The sequence below is a fragment of the Scomber japonicus genome, chromosome 1 (assembly GCF_027409825.1).
Source record: "Scomber japonicus isolate fScoJap1 chromosome 1, fScoJap1.pri, whole genome shotgun sequence".
NCBI lineage: Eukaryota > Metazoa > Chordata > Actinopteri > Scombriformes > Scombridae > Scomber > Scomber japonicus.
Window position 1 is genome coordinate 26,362,429 of NC_070578.1, and position 25,786 is coordinate 26,388,214.

The 25,786-nt window shown below is 39.1% G+C and overlaps 2 protein-coding genes across 2 annotated transcripts; both read right to left on the bottom strand.

The window, feature by feature from the left end:
* Nucleotides 1-521: 521 nt before the first annotated feature.
* Nucleotides 522-16,165, bottom strand: LOC128361570 (transmembrane protein 255B). Its single transcript, XM_053322079.1, has 9 exons — nucleotides 16,102-16,165; nucleotides 15,174-15,316; nucleotides 15,012-15,074; nucleotides 6,109-6,198; nucleotides 4,710-4,790; nucleotides 3,381-3,466; nucleotides 2,797-2,956; nucleotides 1,994-2,140; nucleotides 522-758 (listed from the first exon to the last, which is right to left on the bottom strand). The coding sequence occupies exons 1-9, from the start codon at nucleotides 16,163-16,165 to the stop codon at nucleotides 522-524; spliced, it is 1,071 nt and encodes a 356-aa protein (XP_053178054.1).
* A 1,324-nt stretch (nucleotides 16,166-17,489) lies between these two features.
* Nucleotides 17,490-25,473, bottom strand: grk1a (G protein-coupled receptor kinase 1 a). The gene is made up of 7 exons (XM_053316077.1): nucleotides 24,426-25,473; nucleotides 23,374-23,501; nucleotides 23,107-23,264; nucleotides 20,581-20,664; nucleotides 19,508-19,632; nucleotides 18,774-18,975; nucleotides 17,490-17,969 (listed from the first exon to the last, which is right to left on the bottom strand). The coding sequence occupies exons 1-7, from the start codon at nucleotides 25,320-25,322 to the stop codon at nucleotides 17,677-17,679; spliced, it is 1,887 nt and encodes a 628-aa protein (XP_053172052.1). The 5' UTR covers nucleotides 25,323-25,473; the 3' UTR covers nucleotides 17,490-17,676.
* Nucleotides 25,474-25,786: the final 313 nt, after the last annotated feature.

Sequence of the window (25,786 nt, forward strand, 5' to 3'; positions counted from 1 at the left end):
TGCACAGCCATTAACATGCATCATCAAGAATATATACACTATATAGACTTTAAAGTGCTCATTAAATGATTCACACAAACATTAAGTAACAGCAACATTAGCAACATTTGCTCTCCAATTTGTATTTTAAAGAAAGCCCTTTTAACTGCTTGTACAGTCGTCAGTATAGTGAGACAATACACAAACACCTGTAATCCAGTCTATACAGATTATAACAGAAACATCTACCAGATCACATATTTATATGTAACATGTTAGCGTCTAAAGGCCAGCTTGAGGCTTAACAAATACACATGAAATAATTTCTATATAAACACACTAAATAGCTATAAATCGGTGTCTTTCTTCAGTGCATCTCATCAGACACGTAAAAAGTAGCATCTACATCACTACAGAGTAGTCCTGAAGCTCGCTGAGTGTTTCCTGTCGGCAAGGTTATCCACCAAACGCCTCATGCTACTTTCAGCCTGACTAGGTCAAGGCGTTATTCTCCAACATGCCCCGTATGTTTGGCTGAGGGCTCAGCAGGCATATGGTGGAGGTTTCTCAAAAGGGCTATAGGAGGACCCAAAGAGCACGGGAGCGTTGGGTGTCAGCATGTAGCCTCCCGGTTCCTGGGTGCCTCCCTGAGGCTGCAGCTGGTTGGGGGTCTGAGAGGGCTGCTGGTTCTGGTTCTCCTCAGAGGGACAGGAGGTGGAGCCAGGGCCTCCGTCAGGGATCATCTGAGGTGTAGCAGGGGCCTGATAGTTGCTGTTATGCTGTGAGAGAGAAAAGAGGTGAGGTGTGGTATGTTGGTTTGGCACATGGAAGTGCAGACAAAGATACCGACAATTATTTCTGACATATTTTTGTGAGGTGTGGTGGAAGCTGTTTTTTGGTTATCCAGCACTCAGGTGAAAACAGGGACGTCTAGTGTGGTTCATTGGTAGCAGACACACAAACAACAGCAGAAATTAATAACCATTAGTGTGGAACAAATTTCAGTCATGATACAAAACTAAGAGTCAAGAGCCTCATGACTCTGAAGTTATACATAAGCACAGTGTCGTTTGAGGTTAATACTAATGTCAACATGCTAATGGTCAAAGGAGAGTAATTATACACACATTACATAAGTGCAAGCCTATAAACTCACTACAAACCACAAAATGTAATCAGATAGGACAATCTTTCGATCTGCGGATCCTCCTCAGGTCAACATGTTTGTCTGTGCACACCAAGAAGACACACAAGCTCTACTATGACAAGTGTGGTTAACAATCCAACATGCTAATGGTCACCATGTTAGTTTAGCATGCTGACATTTGATAATTAGCACTAAATATAAAGAACTATTGAGGCTGATGGGTATGTCATTAGTTTTGTGATGAATTAGTCATAAAGTATTGAAAATGAATGGAAATTCATCCAACCAAAGTTGTTCAGATATTTCACTTTGTGGAGTGACTCCCATCCATAACGTCATGATGCAAGTGTGGATAATAAGTACAGGAATGCAACAGCTGATTTGAGATGTTTGGCCCGATTATCTCATGACACGGTTTACTTTATGATTCATGAATCATGTATTATCAATGAGGCCTGTCATTTTTCAACAAGTTCTTGGTCTCCTTTCCAACCATCATAAAATATAATCCCTGCATAATATGAAAAAAATAAAGATGCATATAGGTTCAGTTTAGTTTTTGAAGGTTCAGTCAGGTCAGTAGTATAATGTGGCAATTTTCTCTCTGTTCAAGTGCTTCATATTAGAGTCGAGCAGCTGTGTCTGTTGGAGCAAAAGTAAATTTGATCCAGTGCAGCTCATCTGGCTGCCAAACATCTGCAATGGAAGGGTAGATTAATTTTCACAGCAGACATTGGGACCTGTCCCATTAGGAAAAGCACAAAAGTATAAATGATAATGCTGCTTTAACAACATCTGTGCTTTTACTACTCTGACAAGTCAAAATGTCTGCAGTATTGCTCTTTTTTATTTTGGTCTTGACCCCACCTGCATGGCCATTGGGTAGTTGGGGTAGGCGGGCAGAGTTTGTCCTGAAGGACAGAAGCCAGCGTAGGTGAGCATGTGCTGCGTCGGGTTGTACAAAATGTGAGGTGGCGGTGCCGGGCTCGGAGCCATCTGAGGAGTCGGCTTCTGCTGCAGAAAAACAGTCAAATGTTTTGGATCAAATACACCGTCTACACATGAAACACACACACTTATGTAAGAGCTAAAGAACTATGATTACTGCCTAATGTACTGTAGGAGGAATACTCGTAAAATCAGGACCATTAAGATTAACAAAATGAGAACAGAGTTAGAAGAAATAGTTTTTAGTACTTCCATGTGCGAAATGTAGTGAGACACAAAAAGGAAAAGACATCTACACACACATAAGTCACAATATTTTGTTTCAATCCAAGTTCTTTGTGTAAGTAAAGTAATAAGGCAAAAATATAAAAGGCTGAATTTGAATTATACAAGCTCCGGTGAGAGATTTTGTAGGTTGTCATTAAAGTATATTCCTAAATTTGTACATAGAGGCTGTTCAGTGTCAAATATGTGGCCTATATGCAATGAGGAAAGGTTAATGTTATTTTATACGAGGCACAGCTGATGACAATAAAAAGCCTTCAGCAGGGTGCAGAATGTGTCAGCCAAGAATTATTAAATGCCTTATATTTTGCTCAGGAGTCAGACCAGCCTGCTAGACCCAGTTGAGTGTGACTTTTTAAATAGCTTTCGGCTTAATTATCTATAAACCAAAGTTTTTCCTCTTTCCATGACTAACAATTTGTTGGACTTCTGCTCACCATGTCCTTGTATGCTCCGAGGATGGCGGCGTCGATGATGCCCAGGAACAGGCCAATCACGTTGAGTACCACTGAGGCCCACAGCAGACGGTGCAGGTGGATCACATCCCAGCAGCTGCTGACCCCAGTGAACTCAAAGTACTGTGAGTGGTACTCTGTGCTGGAGAGGGAGGAGAGCTGGTGATATCACTCTGAGCTGGTAAGAATGAGCTGGACAACATCTGCATTTTTCACCATGTTTTCTTTCCTTCTTTCTGTCTTTCATCATGTTTTCTGGACTGTTTGGAGAGAACTTCCATTTTGGTGTGGTTATCGTAAACTCCAAAATCCATGTTTTGAAATTTGGCCTCCAAAAAGCCTTTTGAAAATGCATTTAAGTCCTGATTAGTTTTTTTTCCCAAGTCTGTATGTGCAACTTTTGTCAGCCAGCTCTCAAATCAGGGATTCTCTTTTCACAGCAGTCACTGCTTTCTACAGTATCACTAGCCAACAATAAAATAAAGATGAATAAATAATAAACCTGTTAGGAAAGATTCATTTAAGTTGATCTAAATTGTGTAAATGCATTAAGTAAGCTGTCTCACCTCTCACAGTTGTAAAGGTAGCAGCAGTAGCAGGTGTTACTTCTCAGTTTCAGCTTGCAAGCTTTGTCAAATGAACGGCACGTCACCTGCAGAGGCAGAGGTTTAATAGATATACGTATAGAGCTATCATCTGTAAAGTTTTAATGCATTATTTAACAAACCAAAGTACAAAATCTCAGACATGTCTGCTTGAAAATAAATAACATACAACACAATAAGGGAATATAAAAAAAGAAGCTTTTTTAAAGAGAGATGCTTTTCTCTTATTCACCTGTTTTTGCAGGTTATTGATTTCAATTCGAAACAAAAAAAAACATAGAAATTTAGAAGTAATATAATAACAAAATAAGTCCTTTGTCCCATGTGGTATTACAATCAAAAGTAAGCAGTCTCTTTTCTTTAGCTGCATACTGTTAAAGACTTCTGGCATGATAACATTTAAGTTGCCTTTATTAGTTAGACTATATTCATTGTTTCTGGGTTTTTGGTTTTCTATTTGTCCCATTTTTCCCTCCATACCTTATCTGCATTCAGTTTCGTTAACCCTTTTCAGCAAAACTATCAGCCTCTTTCCCATCCTCCTGTTTTATCTTGTCATTCTCCTCACATAAGTTTCTCCACCCATCTTCGCACGTACACCTCATCTCCTCCTATTAGTTCAGTTAGAATTTTTAGTTGGGTTCAGTCTTGGCCAATCAATTAATGACTCTGCTACTTTCTGGGAGGAAAAAGACATCTGTCATCTATGTCAGTAAATCTTCCAGTCAGACTGTTAAAGGAATGTATTTTGTGGATGATTTTTAGATACATTTCTTTAACTTTAATAGTTATATAAAATTCAAATGATGTAAGACAAGCTTTTTGACAGATAAATATAGGGTTAGTAGGAAACTGTCTACATTTCTCTATATCATTTCCAGACCTTAATGAATATTGAATTACATGCAGTTGCATTCAGATTATACAGATATCAGTGAGCCAGTGAATCTCTGCAGTAACATTATATGACCACTAGATGTTGCTACACACTTTGTAAAAGCCCCTAAAGGGCTGCAAAAAAACCCACAACAATAAAGTGATTTTACATCAACCCAAGATAACAGTTTGTCCAGTAAGACACAGACATAACACAGAGGGTAAGATGAGGTCAATTTAAAGAATTTAAAGGTGAGGTGATCTGAAAGTGTGTCCATATACTGTGTTTGAAAAGTACTTTCTCAAAGTGAGGAAATACTGTAAATGTTAATACAGCAGAGACAATGCAAGTGGTGTGTGTGTGTGTGTGTGTGTGTGTGTGTGTGTGTGTGTGTGTGTGTGTTCGAGACTCACTTCAGTGTAGTAGCTGTCATAAGCATAGCCCGATCCACTGGCATAAAAGTCACACATGTCCTCCTGCAGGGGCCTTGTATCCTGTGTATGATGTAAGATATTATTCCACTCATCACACTCCACACAAAACTGTGATCTAAATATTTTTCCTTTGCATTATTTTCCTCTTTGAAAGTAAATTTCTTTTTTTTAAGGATCTTGGCGTCACATTTGTGTATCATGTAAAGCTACATGTGAATGAATTTGAACCCTGGCTTGTGTCCATTCTCTTCCTGTTTCTCTGACTCTGCAGCAGTGACGTTTTACTACATGTGCATGCTCACAATAAAAAAAAAAAAAACCTCCAGTGCACGGACTACAACCTCCTGCATCAAATGTCCCTGGACTTTATATAATGTGGGAAGTCATAAAATCATTTCATTGTCCAAGGCTTGAAGGTGCAATAAATATGATTTTTACTGCTCTGTGAGCAAAAAATAAATATATCTGCAGGAGTGTGATAGCATTGTTGATCAATATCAGTGACTCAGTGCCAGCTGCTGAGAGGTCCAGCTTTTTAAACTCTCCCTCTCTCTGGTCCATCCATACTCATCAAGACACTCATTAAAATTAATTAAGCTGATGTGAGAAACGGAGGTGCACTGGTGTTCACATTCACACACCCAGAACATCTTAAAGAAGCAACACTTAACCCAAATCAGGTTTTTGCGCAATTGAAGTTTACCACATTTGGTCTGGGAGTTATTAAAAATCTAGAGAGTTTGAAATTGTCATCATGGGGACAAGTGATGTGCTTTTAAACTGACTTGTCCTTCCTTTTTAGGAGTAAAGCAGGAAGCGCATCACTGATTATCACCTCTGTCTCTGGGTGTATATTTCGGTTTGCTGCTTGGTTTAGGTTTAGGTTTTCCCTTGTGTGTACTTTCTGTCTTCATTACACTTCACTGTTCACTCATTCAAGCACTCAACAAACATTATTATATATTTTTTAGTAAATCTTTAGTTAAAAGTCATGTATTGTGCTTGTATTGTGTCCTCTTTTTCCTCCCCATCATAAACACAAAGGTTTTCTGTGATTTGGAGAAAGCTGGGGACACATTTTTAATCAGCCCTGTTTTGCTGAATGTTTCTCAGGATCTTCAGGTGACCCAGCAGCTCTCTGCAGGTCGAACTCTTAGATTGGTTGGTCAGGTCAGTCTAGGTATTGCTGACTGCTCTATTTCATCAGGAGAGCCTGACCTCACTGATGTGTCTGCACAAATCTCAGCCTGCATTTCTGTACAGAAAACTTCTGTATCTGTTAAAGTTTGTTGTTTAACTATGTGTGGGGTTATTTACACAAAATGTATCTGTGCAGGTACTTGAATAACACTTGTAGTATTGCATGAGTGATACTTACAATGAACTCTGAAGCAATGATCCCATCCACGATGGCACAGAAGAAAGATGCAATGACTCCAATGCTGACAAAGATGATGGCCGCCATGAGCTTGGAGAGAGGTGAAGATGAACAGAAGAAGGTAAAGTCATGAAAAAATGTTTTGGAACGAACACAAACGTTTAATGAAGTATCACCAGAGCAGAAAATAAATGAGATTTGCAGCTGGAATCACAGTTCGGACATATTTTTCTCATTAATTCCTTAATCAAAGATAATTACATAAGAAACAACTGATGAAACTGAGAATGACTAATAACTTAATGCATGAAATTATTAAATAGACTTTATGTTTATATACAAATATGTTTATTGAACACATCAGTGAATATCCACAAAAAATGTCATTGTGAAATCCCCTGAAACATAAATCTATATAAAAGGTTCTTATCATTTATGTACAAAAATGATTTACCCTAACAGAATCATAAATTGATTTTCCCAAATGATTTGATTATTGATTTTTATGATTACGTAAGATGTCATATTGCATGTTAAGTCACACTCATACGTAAGCTTCTCTTCTGGTCGTGTGTAATCAGCTGCAGTGTCTGGGCTGTAGGACAATAAAGGAAATGTATGGCTTCTTGCTCTGCCAGTGTTCAGGTGCTTTGTGGGTAATTTATGGGGAAAGAGGCAACATGCGAGGACAGAGGGACGGCCTTTTGTACCAGCAAGGTCAATCTAATTCTCCCAATTTGATACACACACACACACACACACACACACACACACACACACACACACACACACACACACACACACACACACACACACACACACACACACACACAGGATCTGGACAGAGGAAATCCACATTGTTGCTTTTAACATCCATTCACACATTACAGGAAATTAGAATATGTAACCACACCAGCAGCCAAAAATCAGTTGATAAACTGATAAACAAACCCACATCTGTACTTTTCATCTGATGACACACACCTGCTTCACACAGCTTTTACTGTAAGACAAAGTAATTTTCTGATAACACACGCACACACGTACGCACACACACATACATGAATGGACGCATGCACGCGCACACACACACTCACATCATCAGACCCAGCTGTCTGGTCACAGATGTCTGATCATAAACTTTATCTCTGAGCATCATTTAGTGTCTGTTCAATCACTCCTGTGGGACTGATCCTCCTGAATTGAAACAAGAGATGAAACACACTTTTTTTTTCTCTACCCATCTACGAATCCAAATTGATACACGAGTTACATCAGTTTATCCCACAATTTAACAGGAAAAGGTAAAAGTCGATCCTGTATGAACACAAGTGACTTTGACTCATTAGGATCTTTATTTCCACTTCATTGATTTCTGGTTCAAAATCCTCCCTTTTTCCTGATCAGCAATCCAGAGATATGAACTAAATTTATTTCATCAACAAGTCAAATTTCTATAAATGATGTTAACAGACACGGCTTCACATTTCAAAGTGATTTGGGTAAAACGCATCCACCATACTACAACTCTCTTGATTGGATTATTTTAATAATTTACAGTTGGATGATCAATGATCCTGAAATTAATCAGAAGTCAAATCATTTTCCATCTTCCCAAACATTCCTAATCGTCTGCTTTTCAGATGTATACATTTGAAAGCAAGAATATGAACAGATGTAATATTTATTGGGGATTTTGTTATATTATAATAAAGAAAGAATTTTGTCATGCTTCGCTTTTATATGAAAAAGTCAATATAAAAATGTTTCATTTAATTTAAGTGACTCATATACAAGTAATGTTCTTTTTTTGTAAATAGCATTATCTTCATGGCAGCAGTTTACTGTAAGGTGTCGTAAGAGGAAACTCAGCTGCAGGCTTACAGATAATCATTTATTTCTATGTTAATCATTTATTAATCATTTGTCTATATATTATTTTAAGATGTACTTTCCTATAATCTTGGTCACTGTAAATGGAGGCCAACTCTTAGCATAATGTGTATAGTGACCATCATATGCCTTCAGAGAGACAGAGTTTCTTTGTTGATAGATACATCACATGTATGTGTGTTAATACTATGGCTGTTGTTTATTTGAAGATGGTTCAGAGTTGTCAGGATGATGTGTTTTTCAGGCTTCTTTTGTCAAGTTTCCCAAGTTCCCATCTTTGAGATGCTGGAAGATTCCTTTAATCTCCATATTGTACAATATATCAATTCTTTTAACAACCTGCAAGTGTTTTATGTGATTTGTTTAAGTTTTTAAGAAGAATTTAAGGCAGTTTTCTATGACAAGGCTCATCAGCAGGATGAATGGTTAGGGGCCCGGCACACCTGCACAGGTGTTTTCACTTATTCCAGCTAAGTAACATCTACTAACATCTGCTTTGGTTGCAGGCTGGTGAAGCAGGTATCACAGTACCTGAGTGTGAGGTAAACACAATGAAGCACAGTCTGTACATGCACTTGACTAAATAAAATGTTTTTATGTAACACACCTCAATCCAGTAGTGTAAATGTTTAAACACAAACTGATCAAATTCACATGATGAGATTGTATTCAGGTAGGTTAATAATTAACTAACCTAGTGGCAAAGTGCTATGTGGGAAATGTCTAACTCTACATATAAGAATAACACAGGGCATTTAGAGATGTAGACTATAACAAGATGAATGAATTTCTCTCAACAAATTGAAATAAGAGCCAGGCTGAGAAATTAAGCTTTTTTTCTGGTTTGGTTTTTATCTGCCACTGGCCCAGACTCTCCACTTCATTAGCGGTTTAAATGACTCTGCTTTTATGGGCTGCAAGTGGGAGATGAGGCCAGCAGCGGAGACAATAGAGCCTGACAACTGCATTACTTCACATTACCTTAGCACCAGCTGCCATCACATAAAACACCTCTGCACACTCTGTCACCCAAAAGTCCCTGAATCTCCCCCGATAAAACTGGAGGAGCGAGAGAAATACTGTAAAAGATTAAAGAGATATTGTAGATAGCAGTGAAGAAAGTATAGAAAGAGACAAGACTCATGATGCAAGCCTTAGAGAAGAAATGACGTCAGTGAAAAAGGGATAAAAACACAAAGATGAATTTTATAAGAGTCAGTAAAGATACCAATCAGGATATACTAAAGTCGCTGACTGCTGCAAGGTCTTCTTCTTCTGCTCAGTGGTCCAGTGACCAATCACAACCAGCTGGACACACTGGTAATAAGCACTGAACGCTGGGTAAAATACGTCCCTTTTACAAGGTTCACCGTTCTGCTACTCAAGCCGCAAGGTGACCAAAAGGACAGCGGTCTGTGAAATACAGGCAGTAACTACAGGAGAGCAGGAGCCACGTGAAGCGTTTAGTCATAAAGAAATCTTACAGTGTATCGAGGCAGTGAAGCCTGTTATAGGAGCCAGCGGTATAAGTGTAGATAGGAAGGGAGTTTGGGTCCCTTTTTTTTCGTTTACAGAAAAAATTTCATGCTCCACAATCCCTTTAAACACGTTGGCGATAAGACAAAATGAAAAGTGGTTACATGAGTCATTAATATTTTTAACCTCTATCTAAGAAATGTCAGAGGAGCACAAATGTCTTTTACCTTCAACATAGTCAAATTCACAAATCTGGGGAATATCTGCCTTTATGAGCACAATGTCCTAAAACTGCCAAAAGAAATTGAGAAAAATAGTTTCCAGTTGAGAAAAGCGACACAACTCGACAGGAGTGTAACACTGTTGTATGTGGTGGAACATTATGAGCGTTGAATAAATGTATAGATTGAATGAAGTGGGATTTTCTCTGTGTAAGTTGTATGATTATTGTTATAGTCAAATGTAGACTGACTGAGGGTGATTTTTTTTTTTACCAGAACAAGACTTCACCTCAGTTTTCACTTCTCCACTTGAATTGTTAACTGATTGCTCTTTCACACATATTTTGCAGTATGTAAAACTATGACCTCTATGTTCCTTTACCTAAAATAAAATAATGTACCCTCAACCTAAAAAAAGTTTAGTTTCACCAAGCAGCTGTCACTGTAGTTTACTTGTTGTTTTCTAATGACACTAATTGGTGTTTTTTTTCTTCTTAAAAAAGGTGATACCAAATCACAGTGACCACATGGTCATGAAATCAGTGGATAGAAAGCGAGGGGGCACAGTCATAAAGTAAAAAAAAAAAGCACAACATTTTTTTTCCGTCTTCATTCTCAGTTTTAGGTACCAGCTCAATGAGTTACTCAGGTGCTGACTGAGTGATTTGAAGTAAGTCAAACTAACTTTATTTGTATAGCTCAGTATCACAAATCACACAGTTGCCTCAAGGGGCTTTAAAATCTTGGCAATAATCCAACATCCTCTATCTTTAGACTCTTGATTCAAACAAGGAAATGTTTCGTGTTTACAAAATTATAGATAGACTGACACCATTTATGAGCAATTATACTTTTTGGTATAAAACTAGAATGTAACCGTAGCTCTATTTACAGGACATCAATATATATTACCTATATATTTTACGTATATACTGTACACACTCAAGACACATTGCAGTCCAGTCTTTGAAATGTTCCTTGAAAAAAGTCTAGGCTGCTCTACATGTCTATACAGTAAGTTGATTAAAATATAAATTCATTTGCTAATGAAAATGATTCATAACCATTTAAAGGTTCAATCTGTAAGAATCAGAAATTCCTTCTCATTAGTGACACTGGTGGACCTTAAGTGAGCTGCAGTCAGCATCCTGTTGCGGCATGAACATGAGACCTATTGCAGGTGACATCTTTCCCTCACTTACTCTTCTCGTAATACAGTAAAAGATCTCTAGCACTGTGTTGCACTGTGCCTTATCAACTTCATTTCAACAGCAGGAAAAGCTTCAAGTTTAAATTTGTCCATCCAGGAGTCAAACTGGAAACTTAACGCATCACGTCTTCAACTGTTTACACCTCAAACTACATCAAACTGCCCACCTGCTGCTTCATGAGGTCAGAGGGGCAAAGGGCCGTGAGATCCAGGAAGCAAGAGATGCTTTAGAGCTCTCAGATGTCGCATGGCATTGTGGTACGGCTCGTTGTCCTTTAATGAGCGACCTCGCTCTGCCAGTCGGCTCTCGCGTTACAGTGTGAGGTAAGAAGACACCTGTGTGTGAGAGCGAGCATTGTGCCAAATATGGCTGTGACAGACACTGAAGACCAACGGCAGTGTGGCAGCGAACACATCATTAAAGTTTAAAGCAGAGAAGCGATGGCACAGAAGCAGAGAGATATAGCGAGTAGCAAATATCTTTGACTGCTTCTTTACTCTGTGTTCACACATTAACAGCCACACACACACACACACACACACACACACACACATGTGCGAACAGCTCCAGGAAGACTATCTATGTTGACCGGATTAGATTCGGTACACTGCAACGTAACGTAAGACAAAAGTGATCCAATCAGGTACACGACACCTCGGAGGCCACATGAAAAATTTACAAGACACACATGCACACACAGGGGACAGGCAGTGGGAACATGTTTATATCTTCACCACACCAGGACAATCTATTTATCAGCAATGAATCATGTCTGTGATTATAAAGTGCAGTGAGATAAATCCTGACGTTGCAGCAAATTCTGTTTCTCCTCCATATTTATACTCCAAACTACAGCAAGACAGCCTAAAAAACTATAAAACAAATGATTCAAAGTGGACTGTTCACACTGTATTTTAAAAAGATATTATTTATGTAGGACTTTTCTGACATTAAAATGAGAAGACAGATGTAGAAATATGTCCTCAACTTAGATTTTTCTTCAAATTGCCTCTGAGAAAAAAAAAGATGTGTATAGTTCAAATGTATAGGTTAGAAACTAGAGCTGTGTCTCAAATCCATACTAAATATATTAAATACTAATTCTGCACAGTAAGTACTACATATTAATAGTCATATTTAACAGTTTAGCAGTAAGTATACAAAAGAAAGTCAGCTGTGAGTGTGTTTACATTACACACAAGTGTCCTGGTTTGACTTGTATCTAGTCTTAGCCTCTCGTGTCTACCAACAGAGAACAGTGAGACACCTGGATCAAGTGTTTGTGTGCCACAGTGTCCTGGTTTCTATAGGAGTACTCCAGGTAGTACCAGGACCAACACCACATTGTCTGGATAATCCAAAAACCTGATCATAACCAGGATATCATGCAAACACACAAAAAAACTCCACAAAGAGAAAAGTGTCTTGGTTAAGATTGAATACTTATTTTGGTTTTCTAACTACAGTCTACGAGTAACTTAAATGTTTTCAGCGGTGAGCAGCTCCTACAGACAGTTTGCAGAAATACTCTCTGTAAACTGTCAAAACCTGCTTAGAATTAGTATTTATTGTAGATTTGGAACACACCACATTTTTCCACAATCCAAATGGAAATGGAGGAGCCAAGAAGACAAAAATTACAAAAACAGTTTTGGAAATATTTATATTGTACATTTTGTAAAGTTGTAGTTTGGTTGCCTTGCTGTTAGTATGTAACTGATTTGGGATGGGTTCACCACTCTTTTCTAATTTTCCTAAACAACAGTCAGGTCCCCAAATGAAGACTGAAGAAATTTTTTCTTGCTGTAATCATTCTTTCTGTTCATACTGACTAAAATACTTTCACAATGAAGTTACAATGTAAGTGATGTGGGCCGAAATACACAAAAAATAGATTTTACAGTTTATCTGAAGCTAATAAGAAGCTTCAGCCATCCAAATTAGTCAAATCAAGCAGATATCTTTTAACGTTACAGTTTTTGTTTTTTGTGACAAAGTCTGTCTTTTTGTTACTATACTTCCACTGCAGCTGAACAGAGAAACACCGTCCGAGGAAACACAAAGAGGGAATGCTGAAAGGACTGTTAATGTGTCAGATATCCACATGATATGAGGATATTTGGCCTCCATCACTTACATTGAAAGCACATTTTGAAAGCACATGGACAGGAGGAATGATAACAGTGTTTTCAGTGTTGATATATGCTACACTGCACTATACTATGAGGATTTGTAAATAATGTATACAGCCGTAGTTTGAAAATGAGACACAGCTAAGGACTCTAATCTGAAGTTTCTGTGTCACTGGTGTTCTCTTAACACAGTCAGTCACATGTTGGGTTTCATATACTGTGAATGTGATACTGAGGATACTGCTTAAATGACACAGAGGAACAGTTTCAGCTTTTGCCTGTCCTGCAGTCACTTATTTGCATTTGTTTACATGTTGACTGTTGATTGAAAGTCAGTTTTATGCAGATTTAGTTCCTAGAAACACCTGAAGTTCTCAAACTGGGTCCAGGGACTTATTAATATATATATATTTTCCCCCTTTAAATACTCAGATCAGATGCTTCACTGTCTGTACTTACACTGTAGACAGAAGGTAATCATCTTTTGTCTCTACTCTGGACTCATTGACATGATAACTTTTGAACATCCTGCTGTACAGAGATCCACTTTGATGTCATGACCTGTGTCCTTCTCTGAAATAAAGCATCCCTGTCAGCAGCTGACCAATACTAATCCAATTCTGCCTCTTGTCATGGAACTCCAGAGCCAATCACATTCACTTCCCCGGACCACAAATCCAGTCATGTACACTGACCCGGGCACAAGGACCAAGAGCACATTACACCGGCATCTCGTAATCGGATTTGCTTCTTGCTCATAATAGAGCAATTTCCTGTAAAACTGTTTAGTGAATTTGCAACGTCTGTAACATAATCCGTTAATTTATGTTATATATGTCCTGTTTTCCAGGAACAAATGCTTTCTTTTTAGAAGGTGAATATTGTGAGGCCACCAGAAGTCACCTTGAGAGAGTAAACATTAGGCTGAAATGTAATTGTGACGCAGCACTTTTAGAGTTTCCATTGTAAACAAACATTTGTTTCTCACAGAAATTGACAAGAATCACATTCCTTTCTCCTTAAACATCTGCAAAGCCTTTTTAAGTTTAACAACTTGAATTATCCAATATTCTTCTTCTTCTCCTGTTTCATATCTGCATTTCTACATTCAATGCCGCCAACTGTTAATGTGTGGAGCTGAATAACAGAGGTTCATTGTAAAGAAAAATCTATTATCTATTAAATCTTGATCTAAATCTATGTTTAAATAAGATGTTTCCAGCCGATATGATATGCCCTAAAGCAGACGCTCATAACCTTTTTTTTCGCATAATAAACACTCTAATAAAAATACATTTCTACTCACAAGCCCTCCTTACTGTTTACGTAGCCCTCCTGGCTATGAACAGTCAATTTATTTTATTCTCAGATGAGAAAATATCTGGTGATTTACTCCAAAAGGAAACAAAGATTTGTGTAATGTCTAAAATTAAAACATCATTTTGTGTAGAAGAAATCTTGCATTTTTTAGTTTTTGTCTTGCGATCCTTTTGTGACCCTCAGATTTACCTCACCCACAGATTGAGAACCACTGCACACTCTGCGGCTTTGAGAGAATAATTATAAGGAAGTCTTGGGCACTTAACCCCCAAAACCAAAAGAGTATCCAGCTTTGAAAACCAACCAATCAGATATCAGAGTGTGTGTAAAACAAAGATTGATCTGCTTTAATCTTTGTGCCTGCAGCATGACACTTTTTTGACATCATACTGTTGTCCCAGTCTTTTAATGACAATGGGTTAGAGATGAGAAATTTGCTAACATCTGGCATCAAATAAAGTACCAATCAAGTGTGCAGCGATTGCATTTATTTATGTCTGAAGTCCAGAAACACCTTAATACCTGTATATACAGTCAAAAGGGCTCTGAGGGGTCTAAATGACAACCAAAAATGTGGAAAATGAATGGAATAAATGTCCTCATGTGATTTTAAATGTGTAACAACAGTGGTGACAGAGGAACAGACTCACCATGGGTCTGCGGTTCTCCACCAGGTGGATGCCAACAATACCCAGAAACGCTCCAAAACTCAGCTGGATGTAGAAAGAGATTGAAGTAGATTAAGACATCACAATGTTAGAGTGTTGATGGAGGTTATAGTCACGACTGTATCTAGAAGGGCTGTCACTCACAGTGATGCCTGGGTAATATCCAGCGACGGGAACGTTGTCAGTGCGAGTTGCAGAAACCAGACCCACAGCCAGCACCACCAGAGCCAGAGCCAGCAGGGCCACCGTCACCCATAGAGCTGTTTTCCTCCGCCGCAGGTATTGAACTGAGGACAGAGAGGTGCACAGGACCTACTGTTAGACCTCATACATTCATTAAACAACAAGCTAACTCCAGGCATTAAGACAAGATATGAAAGAAACACAACATAAGATAAAAAGACAAAACAGTAAATAAAATAGAAGCAAAAATAGAAGAAGACTGGAGAATAAAAATGACAGAGCAGCTACAGTGAAGTTCAAAAAATGAATAAAAAGTCCCAAATGTAATTATGTGCCAACTTTGACCTTAAACTTTAACCCCATTGAACACTATTTATTGCTTAAAGCAAAAATGCCAAATATTTGCTGGCTGCAGCTTAAATACCTTAAATCGATTACTCAAGAAGGTATCCACATATTGACAGATAGTGGAGAGGGGGGGAGGGGGAGGGCTTTCTCTGCAGTTGTCTTTCATTTATCTTCTTTCCTGGCAGGTGAGCTGATATTTAAGTTTTAGTGTTTCTACCAGAAGCCCATGGACATGTTTTTTTCTCTCATGTAAAAGAAAAAAAATAATTTAATGAACTCTTACAAAGTGTCTTCAGCTTGTAAGATTTTCTTTTGCAACCTTTTTTCTCATTAATGCTCCCAGGATATAAACACAGAAACATCTCATATGCATTGAGTTTAAGTGGGCAACATTTAATGAAAGCACCTTACAAAAAACATACTTGTTGCTGTCAGTGACAGAATAGAGCATTAAGAAGCATCTCTGCAGTCTGGCTGTGATCTCAGGATGAAACTGGACTAAACTAATGAATCTGGAGAACAGGTTGTGAACACAGTGTACCTGCAGGATCCAGTATTTCTGTCGTTGTTTGCTGAGTTGTCTGCTGGGTTTCTGGCTGCTGCATTTCCATTCAGTCAGGATTCAGCTGTAAATGAAAAAAAAAGATAAGGCAGCCGAGATGACGTCCGCTTGTAGTGTTTTAATCGAGTTCCTGTTGATTCACAGAGTCCACATCCTCCAGAGAGACACCAAACTGGAAATACGAAGAGAGTTTATTATAACTTAAACATCTTTTTTTCTTTCTTTCTGTTCACCACAGCTGACTCTGAGAGCTCAGATGGACTCAACTTTTCCCGAAGCCTGAGAGAGAAAGAGAGCAACAGAGAGAGAGAGCAATGGAGAGAGAGAGAGAGAGAGAGAGAGAGAGAGAGAGAGAGAGAGAGAGAGAGAGAGAGAGAGAGAGAGAGAGAGAGAGAGAGAGAGAGAGAGAGACCAATCAGCTGCCCTGCATTCACCTCAGTGATCAAATATTTATGATTATTTATGTATCTTACATACATTACATTTGATTCAGCTCAGATTTTAGAGGCATTTTAGAAAGACTTACAGTATGTGTCTAACCTCTGAGCTGCAACATAAACAGGTGGATAAAGTGGGTTTTAGGAGGGTTTTTTATGTCTGCAGGCTACAGCTTTGACTGCTCCTGATGCTGCAGCCTGGATGAAGAAGATGAGTTTACAGCTCCCTCCATAGGCAAATATGTGAAGAGCAAGTCACACACCCAGCTTTAGGTCTATGATGGTATCTGGAAACTGCTACTCATCCTATATCTGTCTGTCATCCCTCTGTCAGGGGGATATTTCTAAAAAAAAAAAAAGGTCAAAGCTGTAAAAGCAGTCAACTTTAATATAAAGTACTATGTGCCATGTGCCACAGAAATGAGTTGTCTGTGTGTAACTGCTGCCTCTGGGATGGAGCTATGCTGTAGGCGGAGAAATTACACTTATAAATGTGTCGCTCACATCATCAAACACTAAACATGGTGATTTTATTGGCAAAATATTTATTTGAGTTCATAAACATCTCTGAGGTATGGATACAACTTATTTACACTTCTGAAGCTGCAACATGAAATAACACAAAGTGCGGAGGCAAACAGTAGAAATATGAACAAATGTGTTAACATGTTTGTGTATAAAACAGTTGGTTCAAATTACAACCAGATGAAACCGGTTGATGAAATTTGAGTTTGTTTTTCTCCGTTATATATTTCAGACACATAATAATCAATAACTCATACCTTTAAAAACAACAACAGAAAACAAACCAAACAATAGCAGCTCAATGTTAGAAAGAGACTAACCCAAATGTGGGCATTAAAGAAAAAGACAGTATCAGTACACATGAACAGTTATTGAAGCATTAACCCCCAGCTAGCATTGGAAAGAGGATAAAAAGCTGGTTGAAGAAGTATTTCATCTTGTCCATGAGGACTCTAATGAGTGCTGATGCTTGTATTTAACACAACCACTAACCTGTACAGAAATCCCTGTACAAAAAGTGCTCAAGAAAGAAAGTCAGATTGACTGATAGTTAAACAGTTCATGCAGAGTTATTCATGCACTATCTGGCCTCTTATGACAAAGTGCAGGTGGAGGATTTGGGCGGCTGCTCCAGGATGGACTCACGTCGCAGGTCATTGGGTAAGGTACTGTTGGGGCCCCAGACTGTGAGCTCACCATAGATCCCCATTTCGATCATCTCCTCCTGCCAGGGGATTGAGATGTTTCCCGAAGCAAACTCGTCAAAAAATTCATTGTCCTTATCGTCCAGCTGCACGCCTTTAACCGTGGAGAAGGCCCCGACATCATCGATGTTTTTGGCATAAACTGTTTTTGAATCTGGCACGAATGGTGGTGGAAGAATCCCTGAGGAAACAAGAAGAAGGTGCAGATGTGAAGAGACAGACAGTAGGTTAGTCAAATTGTTGGGCCACATTTCAGCCCTGCATAGATTCCACAAATCAACAGAGCCACCAGGATGCTCCCAACACCATCCCTCCATCAAAGAAACATGTTTTGACTAGCATGCATGTCGGAGCTCAACAAAAGAGATTCTGAAAGTGTTCAATTTAAAAACTACAAGATTTTTACAATTACCTCATACAACCAACTAGACAGATAAATGTATCAGCATCAGAAACATTTTAAATTAAACAAAATTTAACACAAACAGTATGAACTACCACATACACAGATCCATGAAATAGTGTCATAAAAATAGGAGTAGTATTTAGGATAATATTAAAAGCTGCTAATAAAGTGATTAAACTACAAAACTCTCTGTTGGTAAAGTTCTCATTTATCCCTGTCAGAAGCACTATGGTTGGGTAAAGAATAAATTGGTTATTGTTGCTGAGTATTTTTTCTCATTTTGTTTGGTTACTCAAACATGTAGCTGACAGCACAAGTTCATTTTATCAACTGAAAGACCACCATCGTTCAAGACCAAAAGTCTTTGCTACATTGTGAAGTATGAGAAAATCCATTTTTGGGTAAGTTGTTTTAAGTAAACAATGTGAAGTAGAATAATAATAATTTAATGTATTCAGACAAAACACTGGCAGCTAATGTATGAGATAAATGCATATTACTTAAAACTATATTTCTGTCTTAGTGTCTCAAACACACACACACACACACACACACACACGCACACACACACACACACACCTGCGTTCAGCTTCCTCCAGTTGATCTCACTAAAGAAAGGGTGCACCCGGAGGTCGTCACATGATCCATTCTTGAAGCCGAGCCTCTTGTCCACCTCTTTGCACAGCAGACCCTCACAGATGGACCTGGCGTTCTCACTGAACTTTTCTGGATAAATCACGGGGTCATTGAGAATCCGCTTCTTCAATACCTTGTGCTCCACCTTTGAACAGCACAAAGAGCAGAAGAGATTAGTTCATAACTGTAATACTTTTATAATTACTGCGGTCCCACTCAGTCTAACCTGCACGTGACTTTGCTCACATTCTTCTATCAAGTCTGTGAATGCACTAGAAATGCATTAAGGACACAAGATCTTATTCATTAGTTACGTATTAGCTGTGAGCACAACATGTTTAGATTCAGGCCATTCAGGTTAATGCACAGCCATCAGAAAATGCACATATATGGGCAGATATATATGGTCAAATCAGGGTTTAGAGCTTCATATTTCACAGCACTGTCAGCATCAGGCCACAAGTGGGTGTAGTTGAGCCAGAAAATCTTTAAATACTTGCTTTTATACTAGACAAATTCAGTAAAAGCTGGTTTAAACAAGAAGAGAGAGCAAAGAGTTGAGGACTGTAGTGAATGAAGCAGCTCAAAAGAGCCAACAGAGCATGTTTAAAGTAGACAGTGAATATAACCGCAGCTTAAAACATGCTCTGAAAAGAGTTCACACACAGCATATTTACCTTCTCTCCTCTGGTCCTAAAAGGTCCCTTAGCAGAGATAAACTCATACAGAGTGACCCCCAGAGTGAAGTAGTCTACAGAGTAGTCATACTCTTCTCCTTTTAGCAGCTCTGGTGCCATGAAACCTGCAGGTGAAAGAGAAGTCATTACTCCAGAAAGTAAACCTATATCATCTTCTCTCTAAACTACAATCCAGAGTTTATATCTGTGAAGTTCCAGGTTTCTTTCAAACAATGTAGGAGTATCGCACATTATCACTGCTGCTGCTAGATGTAATCAGAGGTGGAAAATAACTAAGTCCATATACTCATGCTGTGCTTTTTGAGGAACTTTTTTTTATAGTATTTGTGTTTTGTGTGACTTGCGCCACAATACTTTTAAAATGAGATTAGATTGCTATACATTAAACTGAATAAATATCAGTATGGCTGCAATACTGCACTATGCAGTGTGGTTGACGTAGCACTTGGACTTACTATAACTTTAAAGTTCCACTTGCAAGTGACTGTATTCATAATTTAACACTTTGAAAAGCGGATATTCTTCAAAATGAATATTTTGTTACTAATACTAAAAGTACAGTTTTGTCTTTGAATACTTCATCTACAAAAATAAAGACTATTTAAAATGAAGATGATATTGTAATATTTGATACAGTATGTGTCATAAAAACTGATAGTTGCTCCAATAAAATCCCTCATAACTCATAACGTCAACAAATATGGTGCTTCATTTTTTAAAAGATAAAAATAACTGTAGCATATATGCATGAATACTGTCTTTATCTATCTATGTTGATTTAAGCAAATATGTATATTCTAGGGCAGATATTTGCTCTATTATAACACAGCAGGTTAGTTTCAATCTAGTCATTCAGGTAATGTGGTAGCTGCAGCTGTACAGTATCCTTGTAGTGTGACACAGGACAAAGTAAATGTGTTACAGTGTGAGAAAATCAATATTGATGAGCTGTGTACAGTTTATACAACCTGCTTTCAGAACAGCTCCAAACAGGCTATTTGGTAATCCCCCACCCCCACACTTTTTCTTCTAATTATCTTTCAGTTTTGTACCTGGAGTCCCAGCGTAGCCTTTGATTTTGAGCTGATCGTCAGCCATCTCCACAGCCAGACCAAGGTCAGAGATACGAATGTTACCTGTGAGAACAAACACCAGGGTCAATGTCAAAAGCTGTGCACGTCACAGATACGAATGTTGACCCGCGCACTACGTCTCTGGCTCATTAGCTTGTAGTAGTGCGATAACTGAAAGATGTCCTTGTGTTAGAAGTAAGACACAGTACTGTATGTTTTATAAATGTTAACTGAATGTGAGTTGTGGCGTGTGTTTATACAGACCAGCATGTGTGTGATATGACCTCAGGAGGCCAAGAATAAGATATATTTTTAATGTCAAGATTAATATTAATTTCTCACCTCTCATAAAATAAAAATAAATAATGTATCCTCAGTGTATGACCCATCCTGTACACTGGGATCAGTGGGCAGCCACAGTGAAGCACCCCCAGACCAAATCCAGCTCTTTTTGCCAGTAGTGGTCAGGACCACTGACAGGAGTGTTAAACCTAATATGTGTTATGTAAAGGTGAATGACTATGTGCAGGTATATCTGTTGTAGCATTTATAAATGGTTGTTTCTTTTTTTTTTTTTTAAGGAGGGGGAAGTACACTTATTTTCTTTCCATGCCACTGTCATATCTGTACGTCAAATATGAAGCTGGAGCCAGGTGCTGTTTAGCTTAGCTTAGCATAAAGACTTGTTATAGGGGGAAACCGCTAGCCTAGCTAGGCTCTGCCCCAGACTCTAGGATGTAACTGCACCCGTCCAAGATTTAGTCTGGCATGTAACACCACATAAAACCCCAACATGTCGTTTTTAAACTTTAGTTTTTCTACAGATGTGTTAATCAGTGAGCTTTAGAGGTGCTGGTCAGCAAATTCTGTTATCTTTGGACAGAGGTATGTTAGCTTTCTCATACCTTCCAGGTTTTACAATAAACAAAGCCATCTAATGTCTCGAGATCGTAGTCGCAACAACCAAAAAGTAATTCCAGCAGTCGGGTTGCCAGGTCCGGTGCCGGATTTTATTTTAGCTCTAACTCTGTAAATATACCACTTTATCCACATGTCTAACCTTTTTAGGCGAGAAAATAGCCATTTAGATCCACAATGTGACGCTAATTTGTCCAAATAACATCTGCTTAAAGTGTTGTTCCTGCGAATTCGGAGTCACTCAAGTTAGCCGTAGCGAGTAACGCACTTCCGGTCATTTTCACAAAATAAAACACCCGTTGCCTTTTATTATTAAGAAAACCATAACGATAGAGTTGGTGCTTTTATTTTGAAAACAGGAAGCGAACATACCCTTGCTGTAACTGACTTTCTTATATACGGTCTATGCTTGAAACCACCGAGGTACATTACATTGTAACGCCAGTGGGAGTAGCAGTTAAACCTGGGGAGCGTACCTATGTTCCCCGGGTCCTATCTTCCCCGATCGCGGCTAACTCGGTTGCTAGCTCACCGGCTAACTCGGCTGCTAATTCAGCTGCTAGCTCGGCTGCTAACTCGGCAGCTAACTGGTTAACTGTAGACGGGATCATCCCTATGTTCCCCGGTCACATACAAAGCGGGGAACATAGGGATGATCCCCTAATTATGTAGCAATACAGTCATACTGCACATCAAATTAAATAGGAGAAACTCTGCTACAAGCACGTCATTTTTACACACACCAAACACAACTCAAACACCAAGCATGTTAATGATCAAATATCAAAATCCGAATAGCGTCAGAAAGTCAACCCACTCTCCACATTTCCATTGCTACCGTTTTGATACTTCATGGTACACAAACAAATAGCATCTCATATGAAAGCTAAGACCCTGGCGAGTTCAACAGTACCACTATTATTGCGCTTAAAACTCAGTGAACCAGCAGCCAAAGAATACAAAGGTAAACAACCACTTCTTTACAGCGACTAACAGATATTCTGTCTTACCTTCTAAGTTTTGTGATGAAAAGTAGTACTTGAGAGCAAAAAACGCTGGTTTTAGTAAGTCCAACACGGCTCTGCTTGTTTACAACTCCATTTCACCCAGTGCCAGCCTACAGTAGCTGCACCGGAACAACAGACAACCCTGGCAACCCGCAATTCCGGCCGCTAAATGGCTGGTACAATGTACACAGAACATGTCAGAACGTCATTGTCGAACCCGTCAAAATTTTTTAAAATGATTAATTCAGACTACATTTTTTTTTATGGAAAAGCAATACTTTCATTCTGTACCCCTCAAAACGCCCCGTGGCTGTATTATTTAAAAAAAATATATAGCTTTTAATAAATATTCTACATATTCAACCTTTAATTCAGATATACAGGTGGTCCAAATTCACCTCTTAAATGAAATCTGTGAAAAACCCACTGAATTTGTGGAGTTACATCACATCAGTCAGCTTGACAGAGGTGACTACAGTCGAATGACCAACAGAACAACAACTGTGAGAAACTTGAAGTCTTCCAAAAAAGGGTTCAGACAGCATTTTCTCCATCAGTGTTTTGTCTAGAAGTGTCTGACCTTGATTATCCAGCAGCACATTCTCTGGTTTGAGGTCTCTGTAGATGATTCTCTTCTTGTGGAGATGCTCCATGCCCTGGATGATCTGAGCAGCATAGTAGCAGGCCCGTGGCTCATCAAAGCCTGGGTTGTTCTCATCCACATTATAGATGTGATACCTAGTGGCATAGGAGGGATGGAAAGTCATCTAAGGAAACTCTATATATAATAATACCAACATGAGACTGTGGACAGCATGTCAGTTAATTTGAGTTCAAATGATCTAACCTCAGGTCTCCTCCATTCATGATAGTCATGATCAGACACAGCTCTGTTTTTGACTGGAAGGCGTAAGCCAAGGAGACAATGAACCTGCTGTGAACTCGTGCCAAGATCCTCTTCTCCACAATTGCCCCCTACAGTACAAGAGAGGACAGGAGTCAGCACTTATCACCACTTTTCTCAGAGAGCAGCTCAGAGTCAGTATTTACAGCACTCTAGGTATCATATCATAGACATCGGTCATATTCAGACAACCTTTTAAAAAGATTTTGCACAAAATGAGGACAGTAGATTTTGTCCCCCATCGGTAGAAGCACATCATAACATAGAAATGCATCTCTTAATGGCCAGTATGAACAGGAACAAATGTATATTTAATATTTCAATTAACACATGGACACCTGAGAATTGTTTGAGGATTAACTTAAAAAAATGTGTTAAATAAAGACAAAAACACATACATACTGTAGGTAGGCAAATCTGTTTTGGTGGGCCAATCAAATAAATCTTAAATCTGAGACACTCTGGTATCCTTTGCATCAATAGTGAGCATCTTTGCCTACGGTCAACGAGTGCACAGAGCTCACCATCATAACCTCAATCCTTCACTTCAATGACAATATCAACTTCTGCAGAGTGTTTCAGCTTAGATTACAACATAATAAATTATGAAACCAATAAAATTGCAATTTTAGCAAAATTTCAAAAGGTGCATGTTTTTCTTTTGGGTGCTAAGTAGAAGATTAGCTCCATTTATAAACATGGCGGGATTGGCACTTTATAAGGAGATCAAAATGTTCTAATGCTGATGACACTAATCATATAAGCCAAATGTGCCTAACGTCGTCTGCAAGGCCAAATCTAGTTACTGACCGTTGTTTAGAAGAGAGGATTACACAGGTACACAAAGAGGATAATAGGACAACACCACCTCAACATTACTTCATGAACATAAACATGTTTCCAAACCACTGCACAAACTAAAAAATAGTCATTTGGACTGGATGACAAGAGGTAAAGGCATCTACAAAACTCCTAGTCATTGTCTGATTCTTTACCTCGTATCCTTTTCTCTTCTTCAGCCTCTTTTTATTGAGCTTTTTGCAGGCATACAGTTTCCCCGTGGCCTTCATCTGACAGGCAGACACTTCCCCAAAACCCCCTTTTCCCAAAACACGGAAATCCAAAAACCAGTCCTCTTCCATTGGCTGCATCTCCAGCCACTTCCACTGTAGAAACCTCTTCAGATACATGGTCTCCAGGAAGAAAGTGTAGGGTACTTCCTTGAGAAAGTCCATCACATTGTCCATAGTCTCATTTAATAGATCATCACCGGCTTCCTGGTGTTTCTCTTTGACCTTTGTGATGCCATTCTCTGGCAGGAAGGGGCAGAAATACTTAGCACCAGGCTCCATGTACCGGGACAGGATCTTGCTGGCTTTTTTAACTCTATCCTCATCCTCAGCCATGTTGTACTCCTCAATATCCTTCCAAAGGCGGCAGGGGCCTTTATACTCATTGTTGGAATCTAGAAACTCCTGGAAAAGACGTTTGCCAATGGGCTGCTCCACGCAGACCGTCTGAAAGCCGAGGTCTAAGGTTTCCCTCAGACCTTCGCACACTGTGATGTGAGGCAGCTTCAGGTGTGAGTGGTATTTCTTGTCTCGGTTGGCTGTAGGGTTGGCAGTGCCATCAAAGCTCCCGCGGGCTGAGATGTAGGCAGAGTTGGCCACCACTGTCGACAGGCCACCAATATCCATGGTGACACAGTGGAAAGGTGAGGAGGTGGGAAGGAGAAATGTGTGCGATGCTGAAAAAGCTACAGAGAAAAGGTGCAACGAGGAGGCAGAAGTGACCGACAGCCACAGAGAGCTCAGAGTGATTCCCTCAGTGAGGCTGTCACTAAACCTGCTGAGAGTCAGATCTCTTCCTCTCACACACATGCAGACACACATGCAGATCTACCTGACTCATCACCTTTCCCCAAAGGGATTTATCCACTCCGTAACTCTGTAATGCTTTATCCTGTGCTAACCCATGTGCAGGCCGCAGAAGAGAAGGGAACAAAGAGTGAAATAAAGACTCAGGAGAAAATGAAAGTGAGAGAGACAGAGAGAGAGAGAGACAGAGAGAGAGAGAGAGAGAGAGAGAGAGAGAGAGTGAGAGAAAAGGGGAGAGAAAGATGTGGTATGCATGTAGTGGGCTGGTAATGAGTTGAATTTGCTCACAGCAGTCGCTGTCACAGAGAGAAAAGTGAGAGGTGTTCACAGTGGTTATTTCATGCGTCTGTAGAGCACTCTGATCTTTCATCTTTGAGGTCTTAAAGTAACATTTTATCAATTTTAAACTGTGACTTTCCCAAAGTTTTCTACAGAAAGCCCTCACCAGTACTGAATTTGCAGACTTTTAACTAAAAGTC

Coding starts and splice junctions, on each gene's coding strand:
- LOC128361570 (XM_053322079.1), bottom strand. CDS start 16,165: ATGCAGCAGCCAGAAACCCAGCAGACAACTCAGCAAACAACGACAGAA. Junction 15,317..16,101: donor AGAAATACTGGATCCTGCAG/GTACACTGTGTT, acceptor CTCTGTCCTCAG/TTCAATACCTGCGGCGGAGG. Junction 15,075..15,173: donor GATATTACCCAGGCATCACT/GTGAGTGACAGC, acceptor TTCTACATCCAG/CTGAGTTTTGGAGCGTTTCT.
- grk1a (XM_053316077.1), bottom strand. CDS start 25,322: ATGTGTGTCTGCATGTGTGTGAGAGGAAGAGATCTGACTCTCAGCAGG. Junction 19,633..20,580: donor AGGCTACGCTGGGACTCCAG/GTACAAAACTGA, acceptor TTTCACCTGCAG/GTTTCATGGCACCAGAGCTG. Junction 18,976..19,507: donor TTAGGACCAGAGGAGAGAAG/GTAAATATGCTG, acceptor TGCTGTTCAAAG/GTGGAGCACAAGGTATTGAA.